This window comes from Zea mays, chromosome 6 (assembly GCF_902167145.1).
Source record: "Zea mays cultivar B73 chromosome 6, Zm-B73-REFERENCE-NAM-5.0, whole genome shotgun sequence".
NCBI lineage: Eukaryota > Viridiplantae > Streptophyta > Magnoliopsida > Poales > Poaceae > Zea > Zea mays.
The window spans coordinates 45,188,331-45,197,747 of record NC_050101.1 but is presented as its reverse complement, the minus strand read 5'-3'; the positions used below and the strand labels follow the sequence as shown (position 1 = coordinate 45,197,747).

General features: G+C 40.2%; 1 protein-coding gene across 35 annotated transcripts; it reads left to right on the top strand.

The window, feature by feature from the left end:
- Nucleotides 1-5,434: 5,434 nt before the first annotated feature.
- LOC103631009 (putative DUF21 domain-containing protein At1g03270) lies at nt 5,435-9,211 on the top strand. 35 transcript variants are annotated; one of them, XR_004850137.1, is made up of 7 exons: nt 5,439-5,886; nt 6,184-6,683; nt 6,894-7,049; nt 7,374-7,859; nt 7,950-8,026; nt 8,629-8,711; nt 8,806-9,205. XR_004850137.1 is itself a non-coding variant. In XM_020540190.3 (6 exons), exons 2-6 carry the CDS (start codon nt 6,519-6,521, stop codon nt 8,816-8,818), a joined length of 306 nt encoding a protein of 101 aa, XP_020395779.1. In that variant the 5' UTR covers nt 5,438-5,886; the 3' UTR covers nt 8,819-9,205. The 35 variants fall into 35 exon arrangements, 1 of the variants encoding a protein (XP_020395779.1); XR_004850135.1 differs by having other exon boundaries at nt 5,443-5,886; nt 6,519-6,683; nt 8,806-9,190; XR_004850139.1 differs by having other exon boundaries at nt 5,444-5,886; nt 6,519-6,558; nt 6,957-7,049; nt 8,806-9,190.
- Nucleotides 9,212-9,417: the final 206 nt, after the last annotated feature.

Genomic DNA, 9,417 nt, shown 5'->3' with positions numbered 1-9,417 from the left:
CGCTGTACTGATGGGCCGACTGGACTGAAACCAGCCCATCACTGTTCCAGTCTTTTCCTTTTCTTTTTCAGCAGAACTTTAGAAATCCATGGAAAATTGTAGAAAAATCCTAAAATTGTGAAACCAATTTTCCTAGACTCCTTATTTTCCCTAGTATTTAATAAAAATAGTTTCATGATTTTTAGTTTAAACAGGGAATTTTAGAACATTTAAAATAGCTTAAAGTATTAGTTCTGGATTTTTAGAAAATATATGGTAATTCCAAAAATGTCCAAACTTTTTATGAGAACTTAAAGCAATATTTAGAAGCCTTGGGTATAGTTTGAATTGATTTGGACCATGTTTGATAACTAGAACCCAAAACCACCCCCCTACCCTTTGAACTCCTTTACCGACTCCGGAAACCCTAAGTTCTCGGAGTTCCGTGAAGGAAAGTTGTATTCAAGACTTAGATAATAAATCTTTATTATCTTCGCACTCTCATGAGCATTACATGGCATTCATTCTTATATATATACCTATATGGTTACATTTAGAAAACGAAGAAGAGAGTGAGGTGACTCAAGAGAAGACACCACCACCTTTGGAATCTCATGCAGGGACTTGGCTCTACTTCGACATCTGCGGGTCCGAGCCTGACTCATCTGTTAACGAAGGCAAGCCCCGGTGCATGCAACCCCTTTCCTTGTGTTTTTAAATACTTTTCGCACACTTTAAGTCTAGTGAAATGTGCATTAAGTTTATAGGAATTGCTTGAAACCCTTTGATGCATTGCTTTCCTTGATATCCATACCTTTTTAGATACTTCTGTGAAGTATCAAAATTATGATTTACAAAAATGCTTAGCCTTGCTTAGATCTTGTGGATAGAGGTTGTCCATAGCCTAGCCCGGGAAAGGATGGCTTCTACCTGCAAGAATATTTTCATTTGGAGCAATGGTGGGATCTTACTGCAAAGGTCCCTGTGATGCTCTTTCATCCTAAGGAACAGAAACAATCCTAAGGATGGAAATACTTAAATTGAGAATTGGGTTAGGAACAGGTGATGTTCTACCCAGGTTGATTAAGGATTGATGCGTATGTAGGCGTGCTGACCGAGGACCCTTTAACTGGTCACATGCCTCGTCATGGGTAAGCCTTGCCTCGGGCAGACTAAGGCCAGAATAAGATAACACGAAATGGGCGTGGAGCGGTGGCGAGAGTAGCGTGTACCCTCCGTGGCAAGAGGCTGGACGGTGGTGTATCTGTGCTCTCGGTTTGCGTGAACCTGATCTGGTCTTAAGAACCCCGGTGGCGGGTTGACATATGCAAGGGTTAAGTGCTACATATGTCGTGTGATTGGAGATCCTCAGCTGAGTATAATCGATTCGGATCGCCGTACCTTCGCGGTTATGAAGACTTGGTCACTTTTCTACAACCTAAGTCAGGATGTGAACACTATGGATAAAAATGATGTTGTATTGATGAGATGTTGGAATTAGACTAGATGCAAATAGAGTCTATTAATACTTAATATGGCGTGAAAATATTGAAAGTAAGGACTCACTTTAGTAAGCTACTTCTGCAAAAGTATAAGTTGATTTTTGCTAAAGCCTCTCCTTGACTCCTATTTATCCAGCATACCCTTGAGAGTCTTTTCCTTAGTCGGGTAAGACTTGCTGAGTAATTCCATACTCAGGGTTTATCCCTTCGTTGTTTTTAGGTGAGGAAGTAGCAGATTTCTGCTGCTTCTGTGCCAAGGTGGTTCCCAAAGAAGAAAAACAAGACTGAAGTGCGGGAGGACTTGGTCCTCCACATAGGATCTTTTGCTTAATACTTAACGGGAGGAGTCTGTGCCCCCCTTGGTTTGTATAATATTACCCCTCAGCACTCGCCTTTTTAGTTCTAGTCTGTAATAAAACAACTTGAGCTTGTTTTTTTTTAAATAAATGTAAGTTATGTAATCGCTTCTGCATTTCTTTATCTCCGATGTTCTGTAATGTCTGCAAGACGGGTGAGACGTTCCTGGTGAGGTAAGGAAAGATACCGAACTTGTCAAGTGACTTAGGAACATCTACAGGGTGTCTGATGTCTGTTAGACAAGGACAACTGTAGGTGGGCCTAATTACTTGGGAGGTTCTGTCACAGCAACGACATTCCTAGATCTTGGAATGCGGATGAGCTTCGACGGTATTATGTATAAATTGATGTAATATTTTCATTTTTTCCTATGGCACCCTTTTCCTTTCCAAAGGGGGAGAAAGGTTTTTAATGGGGCCATAATTTGTAATTTTTCCTTTCTTATTCAGCTCTACGAGAGCAAAATCCCCCAAAATATGTAAATGTAAAATCTGAGCATGCACCATCGAGTGCAGAGAAAAGGAAAAAACAGGGAGAAGCTCGAAAGTCGTCCCTAAGGGGATGCAGAGCACGACGAAGCTACAAAGAAGCCGTTCTTAAGAGAGCGCAGCGTAAGTTTTCTGCTCAAAAGTCGTTCTTAAGGGAATGCAGAGCCAAATACCGCCGAAATATAAGGCGAAGCGCGAAAAGTCAACGTGAATACCGCCGAAATAGAAGGCGAAGAAGTTCAAAAGATGTTCCTAAGGGGATGCAGAACTTACACCAAAAAATAAGCGGTACAGCCGAAAAATAAATGGCAAAGAGACTTCAGTCATTCCTAAGGGAATGAAGGTCATGGATGAAGCTTCGTATGTGTGTGTTTAGGAATTCATTGGCACGATACATTACATTATACATTGCATTCATAAACATTCATTTAGACATACATAGGATCATCATCATCATATCATACAGATATACAGTTGCTTTGGCTCTAAGAATACGGTTTCGGAAGCAGATTTATGCTTCGTTGCGTACGAAAAGAAGGGAAGGTGTTTTTCGCCTTCGGCTCAAAAAATACAAGTTTCGTCCACATCAAAGTAGTTCATACATTGACGGAAAGGTAAAAATATATTACAAGGTATGGACAAATTTACAGAGTAGTATCTCAAATTAAAATATTCTTTACAAAGGATAATACAAGAGTTTTTCTAGAGTTTTTTCACAGCAAGGTTTTCGGCTTCATCATCATCTGCTAAGCTTCGAATCGTCTGCTAAGCTTCAGCTCAATGCTCTTCGGCTTCATCATCCTGTACATATCAAAGCATTATAAGGTAAATTCAAGTTTCAGGGAAAAGGTAAGCACAAGGTATGAGTTTATTACCGGTTTAAGATGACTTCGAGCTTCGTCACCAGCCAAGTTTCGCCCGCCCTTTGCCCATATTTGAGTAACAAATCTATTTCCTATGCTTCGGGCTAGGCGGGGAATGTCATCCAAGTCTACTGGTGACAGGCTGAAGTTGGGTCTGTTTACAATATTTCCATGTGTACAGCTAGCCTTCATGAAAGCAGCAGCCGTGCCACGAGAAGCTAGCAGAGCACAAAAGTCACCGTGTCTAGCTATAACTTCGTCGAGAGCATCAACTTAACCTTCGATATGATCAAATGTGCCCGGCAGGTCTTCAACCGAAGGTTTAAACTTTTTGGAACTGGCTCCAATTGAGTTGAAGACGTGCTTCAGCCGTTGAATGCATCGGGTGCCGAAGCTTAAGCATTTTTCTTGAAGATCTTTTAGTGATTTCTGCAGATTTGAACTTTTTTCAGCTTCGGCTTCGAGTTTTGTTTCGAAATCTTTCTTCTCTTGCTCAAAGCCTTTTGACTGTAGGGAAAGTTCACTATTCAATCTGGCGATCTCGGCTTGAGCTTCTGCTAGTGAACCTTCCATCATTTGAAACACGAAGTCTTTCTTTTCCAGGGCAGCTTCATGATCTTTAATCTTCTTCTCTAAGCCCTCAATTATAACTTCGTTTTTCTTGTCCTCGAGGTCTTGTTGCATCCTCAAGGCTTTGCTTAGCAGTAAGCTCTGACAAAATAACCTTCATCAGAAAACATCTTCATATCAAAACAATAGAAAGCTAAGGGAAAAATTTTACCTTAAAGTTAGAATAAAACAGGCAACCGGCGATATGCTGTCGTCGGTATCTGCTAAGATCGGTCTCGAGCTTCGGAAAACCAACAATTTTCGATAAAGTGCTGACAACCTTCGCCCCAATTCGGTCCCGAAGGCATCCTAAACTCTCTTCGGCAACACCGTCGAAGAGCAGTGCCCCTGGCTGGTACCCGCAAGATATGGCATAGTCCTTCAGCTCTTCTTTTTCAGCCTTTCACAATTCTTTCCCAATTATGTTTTGAAAGTTGAAATTTTCTTCTTCCGAAGTATCTTCGGCAGGTTCCTTCTCTTTTCTAGGCATCTTCTCCCCTTTTTCAGGCACTATGGCCGGGGTTTCCTCAGCAGCTGCAGCAGTTTCTTCCTCAGCCATATTCAAAATCATTTCATCAATATCAATGAGTGTGTTTTCCAAATCTGTGGCTTCGGTTGCTGCAGCTTCGGAAGTGGAAGCTTCGGCAGGAGCAGCTTCGGCTGCTGCTGTTTTCGGTGCTGAGGCCGATGGCGGTGTTTCTTCACACTACAACACTTATGACCTTATATGACGAATAGTCCATGACAATAGAGTAATTTGTCATTAGATCACCTTGTTTATGACGATTTTTAGAAGATGGCTTAGTGTAGTGACGAAAATTTAACTCCCGTCATTAAAATTGTCATAATATACTCTTGCATCATGTTTGTGACAATTTTTTATGATAATATATGAATCGTCATAACTTTCTCAACATAATAATTGTGACGATATTGCATGGCAATACACATATGTTATAGACATATGATGTATTTTTTTAAAAAAATACTATTATCCATATTAGCTCGCGTGACCCACCATTAAGGTAAGGTCTCATTACCACATAGATCTTCATGTTTGACACATCATCACGCATGGCAATATGATTACCACAATATGAGTTTTTTCATAATACATAAATGTAATTTTAGAAAAATAAATAAATAAATAAACTACAATACAACTGGCTTGAAATTATAATCTAAGTGTTGGCCAAAAGTCTCTTCCTCCACTAGGGTTTTGGCGTATTTGTTGGTAAAGATGTATCTTATTTATGTTATACATACAAGTTTATTGATAAAATAATTAGATGAACTCCGGCCTCCATCCCAATGTATAAGGTGTAACTACCTCTAATTCAAAGACTAAAAATGTATTTAATTCTCTCTATACTAATATATCGATGTATGTATGACTAGAGAGAGCATGTATTATATTATTAGACTGATAAAAAATGGTTAGGTTTTATAAACCGGAACGAAAGGAGTACATATTTATAGAGGTGAAGTACTCGTTATGGTCTATTATAGCGCTCGCTATACGTTAGCCCATACAACTTGTCTATTATTCCTTAGTAATTTCGCAGCCCACCAAATCAACGTCGGCCCGCAATAACCACATGCAGGAGACCTATGGCCACTAGTGCCCGGCTCCTACTGTTGGACCAAATAGTCTCTAGAGGTCCAACAACTGCAATCTGCCATGAATTGGCACCCATAGGCCACAGTCCCACACGGTGGCGGACGCGGGCGTGCTAGGGTTGAGCGGCTACACGAGCGTGCTAGGGTTGAGCGGGGCTCCGCGGGCGTGCTAAGGTTTCGCGAGCATGGCGGTGGCCGGCGAGCAGGTGAGGGCTCCCGCCTCTAATTCCCTCCCGAGCTCCTCGAGCGGCCAAGCGTCTGTGTGTGGCCGTGTGGGCGAACCACATGCGCCAGCCACCGTGCGCCCTGGGTGAGCACGTGAGGCCAGAGGAGAAGCGCATGTACAAGCAGCTGCGCCAGTTTAGCGCGAGACTGCAGGGTAGTAGGCAAGCCGCGAGCGTGTGACTGCAGCTGCTAGCCAAGTGAGCGTGCCACTACAGGACAGCAAACAACGACGACAGCAAGCAAGTAAGCAATGAGCAAGTTTTATGTCTATAATTAAGGATCCTGATCCCCGATGTTAGGAGAAATTAGAAAAATCTACTTAGGCGAACAAGGGTGTTAACTTGGCTACCTTGTAATGTTTATGTTGTATTCGTGGTGCAGAAAAGTATTGTTCTGGATATTATCTTGAAACTTTTGCTCAACCAACCTTTTGAGAAGATTCCCTATGCAGCTTCTGAATATCATATGGTTCTTTCCTTAGCATCGAAAGATAAATTTTTCCTAATGTAGCATTGGATTCATTCTTGGTTTATTATATAGGACTGTCGTCGAATGCAACCTGTGACACCATCAACTATAAGGAGAAAAGACCATCCAGTTTACCCTTGTTTTATGTGTAGCATCAACCTGTTAATATTGAAATTTCGTTCCTCACCCCACGTGGATTGAATATATATGGGTGCCTAACGTTTAAATGATATATCCCAAAAATAAGGACTTTAACCCACAAGTTAATTAACGAGGACCAATCTGAGTTGGCTAACGAGGACAATAATTCAGTCCTTCTCTTCCATATTCTTTTTTTATTGTGATGAGAGCTTGGCAACACTCTACTGTAACTGGTTTCTTAAACTAGAGGATAACTTTGGTTGCAGATGATCCGTTCAGCATGTGCTCCCTATTCGAAGTCCCCTGGTACACTTTTTTTCCTAAAATTCCCAGAGTCCTTATCTGTCGGGAATTTTGGATGGAGGGAGTAGTATCTTGGGCTGATGAGGATACTCTGATTGTTCATGTTCCATAAGTTTTGTTATATTGCGGTGAGAGTTTTTGAGAATGTTCTTCTATTTTTGTTCTCTCAAACTGGATGTTAATTTCTGATTCAAATTCTCCTGTGTTATGCATGTGCTCCTTGTGCAGAGTTGGTACATTTCCTACATTATATACCTACTTATTCATTTCAAGTTATCTTTACTGAATATTTGTTTGTTTGTTTGTTTATGAAACTGTTGTATCATTGTGGCCATAAGTTATTTTGGGGGATAACTTTGGTTGCGGATGATTCGTTCAGCATGTCCTCGTGCTCTTCACAGGGATCATGTCCAGACTCACACTGGGCTCGTTGCTCGGCCTTGTTGAGCTAGAGATCCTCCAACACAGCGGCACCGACACCAAGGCTCAGGCTAGTACGATCTGAATCCCTATCCATTCCCTGTTGTTACCTCGTTGTGCTCGATCTGGTTACTGTCCTATGTGCGGGTTTGTTATATTGGTAGTAGGGATCACATTGGTGTGGCTGGTTACATGAAGGAATGGAGATGAGAACGTCATATACTCTATCGTATTCTCAAGTACCTCTGTAATTTTGAACATTAGAGCGTCTTTGGTGTATGGTGGTGAATTTTTTTCTCGCTCGTATCGGAAGTCTGCTAGATTTTGTAAGTGGCAATAATGATAGTGAGGATAAAATGTGATGGTAACACTAACATTGACATATTTTTTACATGCAGAAGTGTTTGAAAAGGAAAGAGAACAAACAAAAATGGGTATAGTCAGGAATAAGGAAAAGCATTGTGGATGGGATTCATTCTTTTCTATGGTTCACCTCGTTCTGGTGATATATGAAATGGTACATCAGATAAGTGGGAAGAGGAAGTATAATGCAATGGATAATCATAAAAAGTGATCACTCTGGAGTATCCTGTATCTACCATTTTTATTTACTAGGGTAGAATGCACTTTCAGTTTTGTCTTACCTAGTAATCTTTACAGCGTGAAAGGATCTCTAGCTAGTTGATTAGCTGGTCTAAGTAGCACTCCTTAGGTTTTTAGTTTGACTCCCCGTATAAAAAAATTTAGGCTGGGTTAAAAAATCTCCTGATTTGTCCCATGACAAACCATTGTTCTAAGCCTCGACCCCGGTAATGTCTTGGTCATTCTCAAATGGGCTACGATGTCGCTGCTACGCCAAAGCATAGGTCTAAGACTCGACCCTGGTGCGGTATTTTAGCATCCCCTTTTTAGTTTCAATAGTGTATTGTTGTTGTCCCTCAAGTGTTGTTTATTATTTACTTTGTTTGTTGCAGCTGTCGGCCTTCCAGTTGTTCAAAAGCAACACCAGCTTCATGTCACCCTATTGTTGTGTAATGTTGCTGCCATGGAGGTAGAGTATCTGGATTCCAATCATATCAATTATCACACTATTTTGTACTCTAGAAGTGTATTCATTTGCTACAAGAATGTATGGTAATATCGAAATTTTAGTTTAAAGCTTCTAATGAATTATCCTAGCATCAACACTTATACCTTTTAACTCATTATTAGGAGAGAGGGACAATGTTCTGAAGTTGTGTCTGTTCAACTTTTTTTTGCACCATGTCAGCATGATTTTTTTGTAATCCTGTTTATGATTATCTTACATTTTGGAACTATTTGATGAAGTTTAGATAAGATTGAGAATAACACCTATTGCATCCACTATAGGCTTATTTCTCCCAGTTGCTACTAGTTTCTTTCATCATCCAACTGCAGCACGACCAATATGTGTTAGTCCAATTACATCATATGGTGTATGTATATCTGATCGATATTATTTTTCCAGTCCTAAATCTACTATCACACTTCTCATACTAGTGTTCTTTCACCAGTTGATACTCTTATACCTTATTCCTTTCTTATTTCACATGTTGTTTTTTCTGATACCTTTCGCACTCCATTCTGTTTTAACCATTGACTTTTATGTTTACCTCGTTGCAACCTTTTCAGGCACTTCCTATATTTTTGATAGAATGTTTCATCATGTTCTTTTTGTATTATTGTCAGCGACATTTGTTCTTGCCTTTGGAGAGGTATTCATCTGATGTCCAAAAATTACTATTTGCTCATTGTATGGTTTGACTGATAGTGATTGTGTGAGCATCTCCTTCCTCGTGCTCTTCGCAGGGATCATGTCTAGGCTCACAACGGGGCTCATGTTGCTCGGCCTCGTCGAGCTGGAGATCCTCAAATGTAGCAGCAAAAGCATCTCAGGAGACCATTAATAGTATGAAGAGATCGATCGAAGAAAATAACCTCCTTCATCAACTATTAAGCTTCAATCGAGGCCAAGTGCCTCCATCTTAAGTCTAACTAACCACTATAGGGCCTACAACCTTATAGCTGTTATAGTAGCTTGTTACAGTAGCTCTAGATTTGAAGTTATATGATTATTTCAATTATGCTTAATGTATAATACTTTGAGTTGAAGTTATAGGATTTGATTTGGATTTTAAGTTAAAGAATTTGCAGATATATGTTTTGAAGTTATATAATTCTCTCATGGATGAAATATTTGTGTTCAACATATTCATATGATATTTTGGTTGTGATGTGTAATATTCCATGGTATGAATTCATATGATGTGATCATTCTCATGATGATTATATCTACCACAAATGCTTCGCCATATCACTTGCCATGTCAGCGGCCAACGCCTCCCAATTTATGACAAAATTCTTTGTCACAACAATTTTGCCACATCATCTGCCACGTGGCTTGCCACGTGATCAAATCTA